Genomic DNA, 19,978 nt, shown 5'->3' with positions numbered 1-19,978 from the left:
CAGAAGAGAGCATCAGATCTTCTGGAGCTGAGCTAAACTCAGGTCCTCTACGAGGGTAGTAAATGTTCATCTCCCCAGCCCCAAACCCCATGGAGACAAATCTACTTCTATCAAGTAGATCTGTAGATCTACTTTCTATAAAGCTAAGCACTGAGGATTATGGCTATTTCTTGACTATAGAAAGCACGAGACAGCTGATTACAGCACTCGGTAAGTCTTCAGAAGCATCCCTGGATAGTCATATGACATTTTTATGGGGTAATCAGTCTGTAAGGCTCCCCAGAACTGGGTTCTAAGTATTGCTGAAGATATCCTATAAACAATGTCCCTGCATTCTGATGGGGTGCTGCTTAAAGTTATGGCAGCAAACACACTACTACCCTTGCATTTTGAAGCCATTCACCTTCCTTAGCACACCTAGAGGAGTTGAAAAGTCTTTGGGAGCAGCTACCTCTTAGACACCAATTAAATGAAACTGGGGTTTTAAAGTACAGATACGTCTCAGTGCCTTTGAGAACAAGAGGTTAGAGACAAGTTAGTTACTCTGCAGATGCATAAGCAGTCCGTCAGGTTGCTCAGGATAACTTTTCTATATATGCATGCATTTAATTTTGTGATTATTAAAATACTTTTCTCTTGAATATTAGAGGGGACCTAGATAGATACAGTGATCATTAAATGTGATTAAAATCAAAGGCTTGGGCTGGAGAGATGGCTCATTGGTTAAGAGCACTGACTGTTCTTCCAGAGTTCCTGAGTTCAATTCCCAGCAACCACATGGTGGCTCATAACCATCTGTAATGGGATCCGATGCTCTCTTCTGGTGTGTCTGAAGACAGCTACTCATATACATATAAAAAAAAATCTTTAAAAAACAAAACAAAAGGCTTTAAGAAACTTTCTCTTTAAAGAAATAAGACATTTAGATATATAAGAATCTACTGGTCATATATTTAAGTTCTTGCCATGTAAGAACTAAAGCAATGTCAAGAACTATGCAAACCCTGCCCTTGAAAAACCAGCACACATCTGGCATGGTTGTACAATACCTTTAATCTCAGCACTGGGGACATAGAAGCAAGCAGATCTGTGTCCCAGACTAGCCAGAGCTCCATAGTGAGACTCTGTCTCAAACAAATAAATACACGCACGCACACAACCTCTCCCGAAATATACAGAGATGAAATAAAATTGGAGGTAAGAGATGCCTCAAAGGAAGCATGTGGTGGCTGCATCCCATCAATCCTGAGGAGGTGAGGCTTGGCTGTGGCTTTGATTAAGAAAGTATTCAAGGCCTAGGAGTGTAAGCTCACCAAGCATTCACATCGCCTTTAGCACTGCGTAAGCCAGGCATAGTGGTGCACGCCTCTAATCCCTAGCCACAGAGTGAGTTGAAAGGCAGCCTGAGCGGGCGGTGGTGGCGCACGCCTGTAATCCCAGCACTCTGGGAGGCAGAGGCAGGCGGATTTCTGAGTTCGAGGCCAGCCTGGCTATACAGAGAAACCCTGTCTCGAAACCCACCCCCTGCAAAAAAAATAATACAGAACAAACTGAGGCAGGACAGCCGTCACCCAGGGAAAATGCTCCAGTCTGCCTCCTGCACTCCTCTGACCTGCAGCAGTTGGTCAGAGCCATCCCATGGCAAGCTGACACTACCAGAGAAGGAAACAGGTAAAGGAGTTTTCTTCCTACAGTGAAAACTTCCTAGAGACTACCAAGATCCCCTGCTGAGACTTGCCCAGCGGCAGACAGAGAGCAGCAAGACCTACCGAAATGGCTTTTCTCCTGTATGGGTTCGAATGTGCTTCCGCAGATCACTGAGTGTGGTGAAGTATTTGCTGCAGCCTTGAGATTCACAGTTAAACGTTTTCCCTGTGTGAAGCCTCTGATGTGCTTTCAACCTGTAAAATGTCCCAGAGAAATGCTCCTTACAGATGTACCACAGAGCCTCCCAGTGTCAGCCTACTGCACTGGAGGACCAGTACCACAATGCTGTACCAGAGTACATCAGCATCCGAAACTCACCCAAAGAGGCACAAAAATGAGCACTGACCAGAGACAGGCTCTTCTGGGGTCAAGTTCTGGCCCTGAACTACCAGCCAGGACCGTATAGAACATCTACTTCTGTTTCCTTAGCAGCTGTTCTGGGGACCAGCACAGTGCACACATCAATGTTAGCCATTATTATGTGACTCGCCAAGTATTAACCAGGCCCAACCCTGCTCGGCTTCCAGCACCAAACAAGAGCAGGCGCTTCAGAATGGTACGGTCTGAGCTACTGTTATTTTGCTATTTAATGCTTAATCTTAAAGAATTATGTAAGTCTCCTGACACAAACATAAGAAAAAAGACATAGATATCAAATGGGCACTTTCCCACTTCTGAGGACAGAAGAAGGTTATCTCAGAGATTTGTGCCAATCTAACCTTGTGCCAGTGGGAAGACTACTCTATGCCAACTACTAAAATCCCAAGAGCATGATGTCACTCCTGGAGAGGCAAATCTACACACAGATGCGCTGACATTTCCACCCAACCCATGGTACACTCTCTTTAAGTAGTAAGTTGACTGCATTTTAAACAGGTGAGTACAGCTATGCTCTTCAAAGCCCCCAAAACTGTCATAATCAGGGAGAGAGTTCTCTGGCCCCGAGCTCAGTCAGGAGGCTGGCAGGCCTCGGGGAGGCTGACCTGTACAGTGTGTTGAACGCCTTCTCACACCCCTGCACGTCACACTCAAATGGCTTCTCCTTTGTGTGCACTCGCACATGGATCCTGAGGCTGTAGGAGGTGAGGAAGGCCTTGCCGCAGCCCTCCTGATTACAGACGAAGGTGTACTCTCCTCGGTGAGTCTTCTGGTGGGTGCGCAGGTTGCCTGCTGTGCTGTAGGTACGAGGGCATCCCTCAAAGGTGCATTGGTACCGCTTCACCTGACAGAGGACAGGGGATACCTCATCAGTAGGGAAAAACAACTGCCCGGGTCTCATCTCTCCTTCCTGGGACAGGGTCTCATGAAGCACAAGCTGACGGCAAACTTATAGCCCTTAACCTTCTGATCCTACTGTCTCCACCTTCTGAGTGCTTACACACATGGATCACCACACCCAGGCTGTTCTGCAGTGCTGAGGAGTGAACTCTGACAAGCGCTTGACTAACTGAGCTGCAGCCCAAGCCCCATGTCTATCTTTATAAAAGCTGTTGTAGGCAGCTGGAGGGATGGTGCAGCAGCTAAGAGCATGCGCTGCTGTGCCGACGACCTGAGTTCCGTTCTCTGAATCCACATTAGGCAGCTCACAACTGCCTATCGCTCCAGCTCCAGGGTGATCTGTCAGCTATGGGCTCCATGGGTACCTACCTGCATAAGTCACACACAGTCGTAAACAAACACCTAACTAAAAATAATAAAAACAAATTTTTAAAAAATAACATAAAATAAAAGCTACTGTAAGAATTAGGGATAATTTTCCAGCTAGTGGTGTCATACACCTTTAATCCCAGTGCTCAGAAGGCACAGACAGGTGGATCTCTGTGAATTCGAGGACAGCCTGGTCTACAGAGGGAGTTCCAGGACAGCCAGAGCTATACAAAAAGAACCTGTCTTGACCCACCATCATTACAACAAAAAAGAAAAGGAAAAAAAGAAAGACAGACAGACAAGAAGGGAACCCTGGGTTTGCTCTTGGCACAGAGATGATAAAATAAACCCTGGAGGGACAAGGCCTCAGGGATGAGACGGCCACTGTCTGAGAAAGAGTGGTTGATCAAAGACTGGGCAGCGGCAAGGGTGAACAGTTTCCTTTCAAGCATCAGAGAGAGCATATTTTGTTTTTTTTATGGTCCCTGCTCCTCCACAAGCCTCGCCCTCCAAGTTAGCGTAGTCACAGGCAAATGACCGAACACTGCCATGTCCCCAGCCATCCATGTACAGAAATGGACACTCAAGTTTGAATTTCATAAATTTTTCATGTTATATTATTTTGATTTTTAAATGGTGGCGAACGCCTGTGATCCCAGCACTCTGGGAGGCAGAGGCAGAGGCAAGCGGATTTCTGAGTTCGAGGCCAGCCTGGTCTACAGAGTGAGTTCCAGGACAGCCAGGGCTACGCAGAGAAACCCTGTCTCGGAAAAGAAAAAAAACCAAAATACAAACAAACAAACAAACAAACAAAGAAAAAAAAGCAATAAAAATGCGAGAACTGGGCCAAGGACGCTCAGTGGGTAGTGCTTTCCCAGCGTGCAGGAAGCCCAGTTCTATCCCCAAGAAGATAGAAGTAAACTGGGTGTGTCAGCAATCTGGGCACTTCAGATCAAAAGTTCAAGGTTGGCTAGGTGTGGTTTCACACACCCTAAACCCAGAGCTTGGGAGGCAGAAGCAGAGGCAGATGGGTTTCTCTAAGTTTGATGTCAGTCTGGTTAATAAGAGTTCCAGGCCAGTCAGGGCTATACAGGCAGGATATTTTGCGATCCTGCCTCAAAAATAAAATAAGAAATCCAAGGTCATTCCGTCATCATAACTACACAGAAAATTTGAAACCAGTCTGGGTTACCTGAAAGCTTTTCTTTAAAAAAGTAAAATCTGAGGCCAGAGTTGTGGCTCAGGGTTTGTGTGGCATACTTGAGGTCTGGGGTTCAATACTTACAGAAAACAACAAATAAAAAGCACTCTCGGGAGCTGAGCAGACTAGACTGTGCGTGGTTAAGAGCCCCGCCGGCTCTGGCAGAGGAGCTGAGCTCAGGCCCTGGCACTCTGGATTCCGAAGCCTCTACCCTCAGCAGATGCTCACACACATACACGTAAGAAATTTAAAATGAGCCAAGCGTGGTGGTGATGCATTTGATCGAGCATTGGGAGGCAAAGGCACGTGGACCTCCGAGTTCGAGGTCAACCTGGTCTACAGAGTGAGTTCTAGGACAGCAGGGGCTACACAGAGAAAGCCTGTCTTGAACCACTCAGTCATCAGGAACCAACCAACCAAACACAAACAAACAACTCAACAACCCCTCCCCTCAAACAGCATTCTTACTTTGCCCTGGGGCAATGGTTCTCAACCTTCCTAACGCTGAGGCCCTTCAAGGCAATTGCTCATGCTGTGGTGACCCCGACCATAACATTATTTTTATTGCTACTCCATAACTGTAATTTTGCTTCTTTATGAATCATAATGTAAAGATCTGTATTTTCTGATGGCTTTAGGCAACCCCTGTGAAAGAGCTGGTCGATCCCCAAAGGGGTCAGGGTCCACAGGTCAGAGAACCACTGCTCTAGTAGTGCAGGAAAACAAAGTGGGTTAAACAGGATTGAGCCTGTCAACCAGTGGGCTAGATAGCAATAGGAGGGGCCTTGATTCCTCCTCCTACCCCACCCCTTCTCCTCTCCTGACAGGACCTTACACCAGTGCTTACACGGATACAAGGAGTGGCTGAGAGCCGCTCACGGCCACCCAGGTCATACTGTATTCCCTAAACTCAATCACTCAGACGTGTGTCTTGAGTGCCTAGTTTTGAAGTCATTGCCAGAACAATTCTGAAACAATGCTCCACATGACCTCTCCCCAGACAGTGTCCCCGTGTCTTGTGTCTCGGCAGGACAGTCAGGGTACCCCAGAGCCTTCCTACACCTTGTTTGTTACCTGACTCAGGACCCAGGAGAACAGACCGTCCGGCCTAGGGCTACTCGCCACAGAACGCTGGTCCTAAGAGAGTCTCAGCTCCCGCCTTCTTGTTCTCTCCCTCTCTTCACTAGAAATGTCTAGCTCCTTCCTTGGCTTCTGAGACTCTTCCATTAAGTCTCACAAGCTCCCAGGCCCTCCATAGCTTCTCCACATCCGCACACCAGCGCCCTTCTCTAAAAGCCTACAGTATTGGGTACCTTCACCACACACCTAACACTTGGCTTATACTGGTAATTATCCTCTCATGGATTTGTGCTAATTTTACCAATGGAAACTTCAACCATCACTGAAGGTTGAAGGGTAAGTACAGGGACCGTGTCCATCGTAAGGTCCATCCAAGTGGAGAGAGATAAGAGCAGTATCTCATTCTTCAGTTGCCACAGCAGCTGACATGGTGTAAGAGACGGGCATGCAGTACGCACCCGAATGCCCCCTCAACTCGCTGCCCTGCTCCCAGCTGAATTCCTGCTCTTGGCCAATTCAGTCAGTCCTTCACTGGCTGTTTCTTCCTCAAGGGCCTCTCTCCCTGACTGGTCCTTAGTCCCAGGCCTGCCTACTCTAGGCCTTCACAGCTTCCTCGGCTACCAGCCCTCTGAATCTGGGGGATCTGCATTCAAGGGTTTAACCAATTATGGACTGAAAATATTTACAATGAAAAAGAAGTGCCTGTGTTGAGTATGTACAGAATAACTTATTATTATTCCCTAAACAATGTCTAAAGCGCCTATATTGTATTAAATGTGTCATGAGTTAAGTTAAGCTAGCATAACTATACAGAAGGAGGCTAGCAGCGAGATGGCTCAGCAGTAGACGCTGTCAAGATCAATCTTTGGGACACATGTAAAAGTGGAAGAAAACAAACCCACGAAGTTGACCTCTGACCTCCACATGTGCTTACACACAAATACATGTTTTAAATATTTAAAGTATAGAAGAGAACATACACAGACTACATGCAAACGCCCCAATCCCTTTACATAAGAAGACTGAGTCTCCACATATGCTTGAGAAGAAGCAGTGTCCCCAGAAATAATCCCCGGCAAAGAGACACCACCTTTCCTCTAAAAAACAAGACACAATTAAGATAAAATAATTTCCATTACCGAATTAAATGAATGAATGGCTGCTTCTCATCTAAACTTAAACTGCATGACAGCAGGGACCGTGACTTTCTCGTTCGCTGCAACCTCAGAGACTAGCTTGTGCAGAAGTGGCACGCTCTCTATGTATATATGAATGAATGAAACAAACCCAGCAAGGCTTATTGCGAGCAAAGTAGTGACAGGCTCTTAAGCGGTGGGCTGGGGAGACATTTCAGTGGGTGGGGTGTTTGCTTTGCCATGCAGTTTTGAGAAGATCAGAACTGAGATTCAGAAACCACAAAAAGCCTCATGGCCACCGGAGGGGGCAGGGCACCACAATCTCAGACTCTGGGGGCAGACACGGGAAGCCAGGGGAAGCCAGCTAGCTGGACAAGCTGGACTTAGTGCGCCCCAACCTCAGTGAGAGGTGCTGCCTCAGTAAAGTGCAGAGTGGTGAAGAAGACGCTGGATATCAACTGTGGGCACGTGCATACACTTGTGTACTTACACAGGTGTGGATATACATGTACACCACACCTGGCCATACACACACATATGCAAACAAACCCCAGGACAGGCGTCAGGAAAGGAAGTTCTGGGTAGGACATCAGCCGGGTCAGATGTAGCAAAGACCACCAAGTGCCAAGCCCTGGTCTCCCTGCCCTGGTGTGGGAACGGTGGGCCGGGGCCAGGATGTGAGCAGCCATCAACTATGCCTTCAGGACACTCGGCAGGTTAGAAAGGGAGAGAGGCCAAGGACAGAAAGTGAGAAGAGCACCCAGACTGGAAGGTACTGAAAAGTAGGCAGGACAGAAGTCAGTTATGACGGGCGGGCGGGTGGCACTCAGAATGACTGAGGCAGGAGGATTGATATAAGTTCAAGGCCAGTCTGGGCTACAAGGCAAAAATCCTATCAAAAAAGAAAAAAAGAAAAAAAAGAGAGAGAGAGAGAAAGGAAGGAAAGAAAGAAAGAAAAGTACTAGATGCCTTTTCTCTCAGTAATAAACTGAATAAATGATCAATTCACTTCATCTGGGAACAATAATGGACATCACCATTGAGTATCTTTCAGAATTATTTTAAAGCAGCTACAAATTTCACACAAAGGGAAATCTAATCCCCCTCAAATGGGATCAGAACAGGAAGCTGAAAAAAATGCAGTGTTGTCATGGCTACAAAGAAGGGATATTACCACATATATCACGTACCTTTCAACAAGACTAAAAGTTAGCATTTATGGATTTGAAGAACTATGCTCCAGAATTATACTATGTTTGGTGCCGCCGCCACCACCACCACCACCACCACCACCACCACCACCACCAACAACAACAACAACAACAACAGCCCTTGCTGTCAAAAAAGACAGGCAAGTCCACGGTCAAAGGAGCTGCACTCATATGTCCACTGAGCATACCAGGGCAAAGCACAAACACAGGACTTGAGACCTGGGCTACAGCAAACTTATCTATGGAGGAGATGCCCAGCTGAATCCAAAGACTTCAGGGAAGGTCACATATGAGGAGTCTGCTTGTCAAAATGAACGGCACTATCTGTCACAGGAACATAATGTCACTGGAGACTCCACTGGACATGAAGAAAACTTGCTTTTCAAAGAACATTAAAATTCTAACCCTGACTTTAATTTTCCCGTGTGATGTCAGACAGCTGTGGGGGACTCGGCTAAAGAGGAGAGAGGCCTGGGTAAATTTGAGAAGCATTGAGTGTAACGCTGAAAATGTCCAGGAGGCGTGAGGGCTAAGGTTTGCAGTGTTCTGAATGGGTCTGAAACAGTGACCATCTTTATTGAAGAAGATCACAGAGTTCAGGCACAAGGCAAAGGAGTACAGGAGCAGGCGAGCTCAAGCAGAAAAGAACTTCAGGCGACAAAACTCCTCAAAGTCACAACAGAAAAAAGCCTAGATTTCTGCTGGAAGGAAAGGGAGTCGGGGAGAGCTCAATTCTACACAGGACAGTAAAGAGAGGGAGTTTCGTGCCCAGAGCAGACAAACACTCATAAATAAAAGATTGGCTGGTGGTTACAGGTACAGAACCCACCTTCCTGACTCAGGGTGCTGGTGCAAGCCTTTGATCCCAGCACTCAGAAGGCAGATACAGAAGCAGGAGGATTGCCCTAACTTTGAAGCTAGACTGGTCTCGATGGCAACAAAAGATCCCAGGGGGGAAACACCAAACTCTGTCCTGTCCTCTCCATCACCAGTGATGTCCTGCCCCTTCTCCCCATAGCAAAACTGCTCTCCATAATAGCACTGATTTCTTCTAATCTAAACAGACAACCAAAACTCTCAAATCACAAGCCTAGGCGCTCTGAATAATCCCTTCTTCAGTGCCCACCAGAGCTGACTTCATCAGTTTGTCACTCTCCAGGGCTGTGCTGGCACCTCATCCCTCCACCTGTGCAGGACTAGGAGCACCCACTTGCCCTTTCATTTTTCAGCCCTGTTATCAGCAGACAGGCCTACATCTTAAGTACCACCTTTGTAAGATGGCGTGTTATCTATCATAAAGGCGTTGGTGCACGCCTGAAATCCCAGCACTCTGGGAGGCAGAGGCAGGCGGATTTCTGAGTTCGAGGCCAGCCTGGTCTACAGAGTGAGCTCCAGGACAGCCAGGGCTACACAGAGAAACCCTGTCTTGAAAAAAAACAAATCCAAAAAACCAACCCCCCCCCAAAAAAAACCCCAAAAAACCAAAAAACTAAAAAAAAAAAAAAAAATAGTATCCAACAATGTGTCTATTTTATGGTTGTTAAAAGGGTGAAATGCAGAATTATACTTAAGCCATTACTTTTGGCTGTGGGATATTGGTGCCCCAAATGTCCACCGTGGGAGTAACTTTTAGTGGTCTGGTACCAAGGAAATTAAAAAAGCCAAGAATGAGGGTAAAAGATCACTTGTGGCAAGGACTGGTGTTTACAGACCTCTGCTTGGGGACCATGAACACCCTCATTTCATAACACAGGTAAAAGCTTGGTCTGATGCGTGTCTAAAGATACGGAAAGGAAATTCCAGTACAACACTCCCTATACTACAGCATGAGTTCAAAACCAGCCAGTACAACTTAGGAAGAACACACACATATGTATAAAAACTGTTTCAAAGAGGAACTAGAGAGATGGCTAAGCAGTTAGGACTAGCTGCTCTTCCAGAGGAGCTGAGTTCAATCCCAGCCCCCACACAGTGGCTTTCAACAGGCTGTAACTCTAGTTACAGGAGATCAGGTGTCTTCTGCCTCCACATGTGCCAGGCAGAGACATACATGCAGGCAAAATACTCAATGCATATAAATAAACTTCAATTAAAAGAACAAAAAAAGATAGCTGGAGGTAAGCTTAGTAGTGGTAGAGCCCTGGCCCGGCATCATCTGAGCTGTTACCGGCTCTCCCAAACAAAAACCAAAACACATACACACAGCCCATCAGTTATTGTGATGTTAACATGAAAGTTCAGCTTATTAGATCTGGCTACCAAGTGTCTATGAGCTCATATCCCCCACCTCCACTGCCCCCTTTTAAGACAGAGTCTCTCTGGCTAGAGAGATGGCTCAGTGGTTAAGAGCACTGCCTGCTCTTCCAAAGGTCCTAAGTTCAATTCCTGGCAACCACATGGTGGCTCACAATCTGAAATGGGATCCGATGCCCTCTTCTTATGTGTCTGAAGACAGCAAGAATGTACTCACATACATAAATAAATAAATCTTTTAAAAAAAAGTCTCAAACTAGCCTTGAACTACGTAGGCCAGCCTGGCTTTGATAGATTTGTCTGTCTCTGCCTCCTTAGTGCTGGGATTCAAAGAAGCCTGCCTCCAAATGTAATTTACAGTTTGTCTCAAGAAGAAAATGCTTCCACAAACCGTTTCTAGCGAAGAAGCCTCCACGTGTCTAACCTTTCTGAAATTGGAGATGACCTCAGAACCTTTGGGAACAGGTAAGAAAGAAAAAGCAAGAGGACATACGACTGAACAACGGATGTACCAGACACGGGGCCTGACGTCTGAGGCAATATACTCATGTACATTTCATAGTATATAAACCTCCGTGAATCTTCCCAGAACGACGCAGTGGGATATTTTTATTTCCATTTTACAAATGAGGAAGGAGAACAGCCTGTCTGAGGCTACGTAGCTAGTATACGCTAGCACACAAAGATGAGACCAAAGCTGAAACCATTTTTGGAAAAAGCTCCATTTAAATAAGGGAAGAGCACTAAAATTCAAGCACTTTCTCCCATTCTTACAAGACCAAGATGTCAGCAGTACCTAACACAGTCCATGTCAAATATCAGCTTAACCTGTCCCTCTGCCAGGCCAGAGGGTCTCTGTGATGCGACAGAGACAAGCAACACACACGCCAACACGGAGGAGACCCACTGACAAACCAGCTTCACCTGGTGGCACAGGGAACTAACTTTCTGCTCCAGCCTTCCACAGAGCCACATGAGCCACCCACCTTCCCCGCTGTTCACCGAGCACGGAGGGTTATCGGTCTAGCAAATGCTGGTTAAGTCAGACTTGGAGGGAAATGAATGGACGCTTAGCACTACACTTTCAGTCGGTGACAGGCTCTTCCGTCCTACTTCTCAAGGGCAATCCTGTGGGAGCTGAACAGGGAGCTGTGAAGAAACGTAGTCGTGGTGTGCAGTGGGAGGGGGTGGCTCCCCTCCAGCACAGCCGAACACCCAGGAGTCTGAGCGCATGGCTCCACTCCCCGAGGATTGCCACTGAGGAAGGAACCAGACTGGAATCAGTACTCAAACAAAGGACAAACTGTCAAAAGGCTCTGGAGGCTGCGGCCACACCCCCTGCCTTTTGTTTTTCATGGGACAGGCTTTCTCCTGGTAACCCAGCAGGCCTGGAAAGTACCATGTAACCCAGCCTCAAACTCAGGGCAAGCTTCTGCTTTAGCCTCAAGGGGTTGGCACTGTGGGCACAAGGCATGCCACTTCTAACCCATTTAGTCCCATTAAAGTCTGTCAGGCTAAGAAAATTCAGCTAGGTGTGGTGGCTCACACCTTTCACCCCAGTACTTGGGAGGCTGAGACAAGGAGAATCTTTATGAGTCTGAGGCCAACCTGGTCTACATAGCAAGCTCCAGGACAGCCAGAATTATATGGAGCGATCCTATCTCAAAAAGCAAGAAAACAAACCAAAAAACCACCAAACCAACCAAACAAAAATTTTAATCTAAAAATAAAAAAAAAATAAAAACGAGGAAGAGGAGGAGGAGGACTAGGTAAGAGGAAGGTCTCTTCCTTCCTTTTGGAATGCTTCCAAAGGCAATCCGATCTCTGCAATACATAGGAGCAAAATTCAGAGAACATTGCGCCTCCTACTTGCCAGAAAGACCCTTCTTTCCCAGTAGGGGCTTTGTTTCTGTTAGTGTGCAGTTGGCTTACTGATTGCTTTATTATTTTCTGTTTCATTATGCTTGAAACATTTAGGGCATCATGGAAATGTCTGGCCTACGAGCCCTCCTGACTATTTAGCAGCAGAGGGGAAGGTTGGTAATGGTGGAGTTATGTTCCCCTCTGTGGTGCTGACAGAGGAGGCAAGCAGGCAACTGGATAGTTCCTGGTAAGTCCTCTGGCAGAACAGAGATGCATGGTTTGGGGAACCATGGACCACAAGACCACTCAGAGGGACAGCTGCTTAGCAAGCTGAGCGGGAAGCCCTCAAGTATATGGATGTTGTTTGAGCAGAAAGACAACGATTTGACAGAACCTCTCAAAGCTGCCAATCAGCCAGGGAAAAAAGCAGCAATGCTGAGAACCCATTTTGTGAAGGAAGAGTCAGGGTCCTGTGGTAGGAAGAGAATAGAATACGTGGCAAGGTTCTGGTTGGCTTGGTTTTTGCGCAAGACAAGCATGATGAAAAATAATAATAATAAAGCAATCAATAAAGCCAACCCCACACTAAAGACAAAGGAACGACGGGCGGTAAACAGGAAAGTCAGGCTAACGTCTGACTCAGAAACTAAGTTGCTTGGGAAGCCAAGAAGACTGAGTAGTTATCGAAGGGTTCCATGTCTCAAAAGCAGTACCTGTGAATGTCATGCAGCCAAAAAGGCCAGGCTTAAAACAGGTCCCGGGACCAGAGTGGTTAAAGTTCACGCAGCTGCCATCATCAGTAAACACCAGGCTCCTCGGGCTGACTAAGTGGATTTGGAAGCCAAAATAAAAGCACTGTCAATCAATGACTGAGGTAAGAGTATGCGTCTGGAAGGCAAGCCTGAGGGCTTGGCCTCCAAAGACTACAGTCCCAAACCTACCAAGCCTGATGCCAGTCTACAAACCGGGCCAATGGTTCTTGGCTCTAATCTCAGACCTCAAGAGACTGCTGCGAGTCTGAGGCCATCCCTAGACTACAGGGTAAGAACCCAACTCAAAGAAGTCCAGCTTATAGAATCTTCTACTTAGATCTCATGTATAAGATGTAAAAGCTGGCCGGGCGGTGGTGGCACACCTTTAATCCCAGCGCTTAGGAGACAGAGGCAGGCAGATTTCTGAATTCAAGGCCAGTCTGATCTACAGAGTGAGTTCCAGGACAGACAGGGCTATACAGAAAAACTCTGTCTCAAAAAACCTAAATAAATAAATAAATGATGTTAAAACTGAAGAAGGTAAGAACCTGTACAATGATACACCCATAGTTCCTAGCATCCTTGATCCTGCCCTGTTCCTGATTAAATGGCCTGAAGAAACCACTAGGGCAAGCCAGACTTGCAAACGGAAGCAACTAATCTGTAAGGAGCACAAAACAGGAAAGGGACAGCTAATATCAGATTGCATAATCCAGCCCTCCCTCCCATCTTCTCTCCTGCCTAGATCAGCATTTCCCCCCCCAAAAAATGTGCTCTACTAATCCCCTGGAAAATGTTTTATACATTAGCTTATAGCATTTAGAAAATTCTGTATTTTCTTCTTTCTTAGTTATTACCAAGCCAAATGTCCTGATAAGTTCTGAAGCAGTATGGTCATGGTTCGCCTTAACATTTTTCAAAACATGTGCTCGTTGTGAGCACTCACAGTAATCAGTAACCGAAGGTGGCCTAGAGCTGGCTCCTCACCCTCGAGACAGGGTCTCACTATGCAGCCCTAGCTGGCCTAGAACTCCATATGCCTCTGCCTCCCCTTTGTCTTTAGTGTGGGGTTGGCTTTATTGATTGCCACAACCAGCTCAAACTTTTCTAAACCTAAAAGTTTCAATACTCTTGAGCTACTACTGTCTCAATGCTTTTTTTTCACAAGTATCAAACTTTGAAAACAAAAAACTTCCTGCTTTCCTGCTTCCCGATCTCTAATCCCAGCTCACTTCTCACTCACTCAAACGGTCTGCACCCTGCGCTCAACTAAAGGCCGCTTCAAAATCTGAGTGGCAACTGAACATGAGACAGAACTTCTTTCCCCTGGTTCCTCAGTCCCTCTTCAGGTCACACAGGAAGTCAGCCTTCCTGACCCAGAGTCCAGGCGGCACATTCCACCCACCCCCTTGACTCCTGCTCTCTCCTCCTCTCTCCCTAGCATCTCCCTTGTTCCCGCTGCTGCCCTGCAGGGATTGAGGATCTGTCATTTCCTTGACTTCAGACCTATATTTCCAGGAGGTCTCACCTTCTGCTCCTTATTCCCAAGGGCCGAAGACGCTTACTCATTCCCCCACCGCACTTCCCTCTTCTTGACCCAGTTCTTGGTTAACAGACTCACTCACCGTTATGACAGGGAAGGTGGGGGGTGGGTGGGGGTGGAGGAGCCACTCTGTCTTCATCATGCAGCCTAAGCATGTCTGAAGTTATCCACCATGGTAGACTCTTCGAGCACTCATCAACCAACAGCAACTCAACACATTGAGGGAAACAAAATCTCTCACGGTGTTGCCCCGAGTGGCCTTGAACTCAGAGATCAACTTGCCTCTGCCTCCTGAGTGCCGAGATGCTTACCGCCGTGCCTAGTCAGTCCTTGATGAGTCTTTTCATCAAGGATTTAGACTAAAAACCTAAGATAGACTTTCAACTTGGGGCTCCTTATGCAAATTCCAACAGCATCCCAAGTTGCTCCAGTCTTAGATTCTTTCCTTCATCAGTTAAACTAAACTCAAGTGACTTCTAGCAGGCCATCAAGTCCTGGCTTTCTGTGCCTCCCAGCTCCCTGCCCACTGCCAGAGCACTCCTCCTAAAATGCTACTGGTTTTGTTTTTTTTAGAAACAAGGGTCTCCCTATATTGTTTTGGCTGTTCTGGAACTACGTAGACCAGGCTGGCCTCAAATTCACAGAGACTCACCTCCACCTGTCTCTGCCTCTGCCTCCCAAGCACAGGGACTCTGCTACTCCCAGCTCTAAAATGCTACTCTAATCACATGACTTCTGGCGCCCAAATCCTCAAGTCCCCCACTGCTTCGAAAACAGCACAAGGCCTCAGCAAGCCCTCACTGCCCTCTAGATTTGGATCCTTGCTATCTTTCCATCCATATTGCCTGCTACTCTCTGGATTCTAGTCCAAGGGTTGACACACTACAGCCAGTAAGTCTACTCCGGCCAGCATGTGCGTTCGCACACTATCTTTTTGTTTTACAGTGGTGTTAGGAATGGAACCCAGGGCCCTGTGGCATGATATCCTGACTGAGCTCCACCCCCAGCCCAGGTTTATACTGTCTATGACTGATACTGGGTTATAATGGAAGAGTTGACTGGTTACAACAGAGACCACATAGTCTGTAAGGACAAGGACATTTACTATTTAGCTCTTTGCAGTAAAGTGTATTAGCCATGTGCAGTGTCTCCCTGTGATCATAGCACGAGGGGAGCAGGGGGATCGACACTTTAAAAAGAGCCGGGGGTGCAAAGCAAGACTCTGCTTCAAACCAGAAAACAAAATACACATAAGGGGGCCAGCTGGCTGCGCCCTGAAAGGGACCTCTGCTTGCTCTGTTCATGTTGCTTCCATCTCTGAGAAATACTCAGGCCCTGCTTTTCTCAAAACTGAACATATTTTTATGACCACCTTGAAGGCTTGCCTGACCACACAGCTCCCAAATACAGCGCTGGCACCCTCCGCACCTACCACTTTACCGTTCACACGACAGCCATCAGGTATTTCTATCTCTAGCCTGCAAATCAACATCACCTGTGGTACCTTGCTCCACACGACGTTTGAGGCCAGTGCAGGCCTGCAATCCTGGCACTGGAAAGGGGAAGGCAGGAGATCTGGAGTTCAAGAGCAAGCTTAACCACACAGCAAATTGGAAACCAGCTTGGGATACATGAGACATCTCAAAGAGAAGAGCAGCAGCGACAGAGTCCACTGACGGCACATGAACCCCTACACGCTCACATACGGTTGACACCAACAAGAGAAGGTCAGCACGGAGACACTCCAAAGGTTTACAAGCCTGTCTACCGGTGCCAGCACATAACTTGACAGCTGTACCCATAATAATGCAGGACAGGGTTCTCTAAGCAAGCTCTGCGGACATCTGGGGTATTTGTCAGAGGCTGTCCTGTATGTCAGAAAATGTCTATTAGCATCGTTAGGCCCTACCTAGGGATTCCAGTTAGCACCTCCCACTGTGACAATCAAACGTCTCCTGGGGGAAGAATTGCCCTTGGCTGAGAACCACTCTTCTAGAAGTTTCCAAGCACAAGCCAACAGTGAGATGTCGATAATAAAATGCAGATGACAGAGTCATTGTAGTTCAGTGTCCAGATGAAGAGCGAGATAAGAACCACAGGACTGGCCAGGCTGACTCACTCTCGGGAGACTATGCTCAACTCTGGATTTTAAAAGGACTTTGGAAAACTGGAATTCCTTCAGTTAAAGGCAACCAAACTGATGAGAGGCAGGGGAGAAATGCCATCAGAAAGATATCTGAGTGTGCATGGCTGGCCTGTACCCAGGCCATGACGGGACTTTTAAGTATGTGAGGTTGCCCGACAGAAGAACGGTTCTCAGGACAGAACAGGAGGCTGCAGCAGTGCACGAAGGCAGACTTTAGTTCTGTACGGGCAAACGCTTCTTAGCTCTCAGAGCAGGCTGACAAATGCACTGGACTGAGCTATAAAACTGTGTGCTTGCCATTCTGGAAGTATTCAAGCACAGACCCAAGAACAGAGTCAGCCAGTCTAAAGAGATTGTCCACTGGGAGGGAGGACATGATGGTCTCTCTAAGGTATTTACAGTGCTGAGGTATTTATTTACTTATTCATTTATTTGGGATACTAAAGCTCAATCCCTCAGGAATTCCACCCTTAACTAAAGCCTTAACGCTGAGATTCTAAGGTTAAAAAGGAAAAAGTCACGAGTAAGTCATTTGTACAAACTGTATATAATTTCAAACTTTCATTGCAACAAAAAAGGAAAACATTTCCTCAAGAAATTAAGCCTATTTCTGCTTGGCGGGACCTGACACTAGTCCTCAGCACTGTAACTGCCAGTGACCTGCTTTTTTCAAATGAACTCGCACTAGCTCCTGGATGATGCTTACCACTTGTACCTTTAAGCACTATCACTTATTTCATTCAAATGCACAACTACAATCTGTAAAATGCTTTACAGTTTCCAAGCTACCCTGAGAGGCATTACATCATTCACAGTTCTGGAACATGAATGTGACAACCTTTAGCTAACCTGATCTCATTTGTGGTTTCTTGCCTGGATTATAAAAATTTCCCTTTACTAGCCATTAAATACTCACTAAATTAACAATGCATATTCCTACAGGCATCTCCAAAACAAATCATTTATAGCCAGTTCTAGTTATGACACACAAATCTAGTCACTTGGCTATCAGAGAAGCCACGCTGTTACTTTCGCAGTATAAACATGAATTCACTTTGGTGAAATTTCTACTTTATTTATGATTTAGAGAGGAAAATCTGAGATATTACAATGTAGTATTCCTCAATTACAATGTGGCCATACAATCCGAAAGTTCTAGAAAGCAGTCACAACAAAACAGGAAGCGGATGTGTTGTTGACAGGCAAGACTACGGGAGGCTCTAAGCCTGGGAGTTCCTTTAACCCCCAGTTAAGACTGCCAGCGCGCTTTGGAGGCGCTGCCCACAGCCACACCGGGCCCTCATCTGCGGCTCTACTTACTTCTTTCCGTTTCGTTTCTGGACATTCCGACTGCAGAGTAAGAGTCGCACCTTCAATGTTTCTTGGCATGGGCGTGGAACCAGGGTTTATAGTCAAATGAATCTGATCTGGTGAGATAATGTGTTGTACGTAACCCTGGGACATTGCTTCCTGATCTATTAGGAAGCCCTCTTCACCTTCCACCAGAAAAGGCAAGTGTTCTCCACACTGTCCATCGTCTTCATCATCCTCCAAAGTGCCAGGGTCCTGTTCTATAAGAACAGTGGTCCTATCATAAACAGTTCCAGAAGAGGAAGGCACCAGTCCGTTGTCATCCACAAACCTGAGCATCTTGTCATGCGGGGTTAGGTCATCCTCCTCTCCCTTAAAGAAGATGATGTTGTCGTCTGGACTGTGCTCCCCCATGGTTTGCTTGCGCTCAGCCCAATTGTGAGAAATGAAAAGGTAATGGCCTTTCTGCAACAAATAACACCAGAGTTAGAACCACAGCACAAGACCCACCTATGTCCTAAGGGATCGGAAGGGATCATTTTCCCTCATTTTAAAGAGCAAACCACAGTGCCAATCCCAGACTTTGGGAGGCAGAGGCAGACCTCTGAGAGTTCAAGGCCAGCATTGTCTACATATCAGTTCCAGGCCAACCAGAGTTGATGGTGAGACCCTGTCTCAAAACAAAAAGAGAGGGAGCAATCCAGGCCTAGGAATGATGGTGAATGTCTTTAACCCCAGCCACCGAGGTAGAGTAAATTGATCTCTCTGAGTTCCAGGTGAACCAGAGAAACACAGTGAGAAGCACACACACACACACACACACACACACACACACACAGAGGCAAACCAAAGCAAAAAAATAAATCATCTTCCTTGGAAATACTTAAAATCTAACACAATCAAACAATCAGTCACAAAAAAATCTGTCTTTTTCACCCAAAAAATTCAAAGTTAGCATTCACAAGACCTTCTAAATGTGATTTACTGTCACATATTTTAAAGATGGATCTATGCAGCTAATGAGGACAAAAGAGCAATCAGGTGGCTGCTTAAAGGAAGAGTTGCTATAAACCTTAAGTGAGGCACTCCTGTCCGAAGGCCCCCTCCCCCAATCACACTGCGAGGAGGCAGGACACAGCCTCATACACGTACTTGGTAGTGCAGAAACAATGCTTTGAATGTAATCACCTAAAAAATCCTGCTTTTGCCCTTTCCTGCTTGGGCAACCTATTTGTGCCTGCCTTTCTACAGTGGGACCAGTGGTTCCTGTTTCATATAGAAAGAGAAACTGCAGGCAAAGTACAATCCTGTCAAACAGTAGAAAGAGGGTGACTTCCTTCTGTCATTTCTAGAACACATGGGGTGGAGGGGCTAAACCCTAATAAGGAACAGCTAATGCAAAACACTTTAATTATTTATATTGTAAAACATGATATGGACCCGAAAGTATGCTTGTATAGAGCAACTAGGCTTTCTGCCCCAAAGGCTGTCCCTAACACAAGCAATACTGACACAAGGAGCTCAGGAAATTTCAGCAAAATGAATGACTGACATGCAGAGAGTCTCTTTTTGAAGATAGTCTCCTGAGGAAATTACCAAATTTGAAGCTTTCATGGTCTGGAATGGTGATTCCTCCTTCACCCGAAAACACACAGGTTCTACAAATGTGGGTTTGGCAGACACAAAAGGAGAATTTAAAATAACCAGCACATCACTTAGTTCTCAACCTGTTTCTGCACTTTGTCTGCTCAGAGTCAGCAAGTGAGCCTTTACTAGCCGGGAGTGACAAGAAGGCGAGGTAGTTACCAGACACAGGTCAAGGGATCTAATCTGAGAGGAACCAGCCCGAACCTTTGCTTACGCAACCCAGAAATACACGTTTCTCTGTATCTGAGAGGAGAGATAAGAGTCCCCGGTGGGCTGCCCCGGCACCTTTGGCGGTAACGCAGAGACCAACTTTCCGTAACAAGACCAGGAGATGTGAGGGTGGCCGAGGACTGCGAACCCAGCACCCCTGAGAGACTGGCATGAGGACCCTGACCGGGAAAGCACCCCTAGTCCAGGGCTACATAGAAAAACCCCGAGGCAGTCTGGGGGCTCTGAGCTGGGCGAAGAGGGGCAGGGTCCG

At 46.7% G+C, this 19,978-nt stretch overlaps 1 protein-coding gene across 2 annotated transcripts in view; it reads right to left on the bottom strand.

Moving 5' to 3' along the window:
• Nucleotides 1–19,978, bottom strand: part of Mtf1 (metal regulatory transcription factor 1) — a 46,725-nt gene that overhangs the window by 26,457 nt on the left and 290 nt on the right. For both annotated transcript variants that reach the window (XM_052177305.1, XM_052177304.1), the window contains exons 2-4: nucleotides 17,860–18,315; nucleotides 2,691–2,929; nucleotides 1,770–1,901 (exon numbers count right to left, since the gene is read on the bottom strand). In XM_052177305.1, the coding sequence (XP_052033265.1) occupies nucleotides 1,770–1,901; nucleotides 2,691–2,929; nucleotides 17,860–18,264 (776 nt within the window). In that variant the 5' untranslated portion in view covers nucleotides 18,265–18,315. The remainder of the gene's footprint in view (nucleotides 1–1,769; nucleotides 1,902–2,690; nucleotides 2,930–17,859; nucleotides 18,316–19,978) is intronic.

The sequence above is a fragment of the Apodemus sylvaticus genome, chromosome 3 (genome assembly GCF_947179515.1).
Source record: "Apodemus sylvaticus chromosome 3, mApoSyl1.1, whole genome shotgun sequence".
Lineage (NCBI taxonomy): Eukaryota > Metazoa > Chordata > Mammalia > Rodentia > Muridae > Apodemus > Apodemus sylvaticus.
The sequence above is the reverse complement of the archived record's forward strand: the minus strand, read 5'-3'. Positions and strand labels throughout refer to the sequence as shown.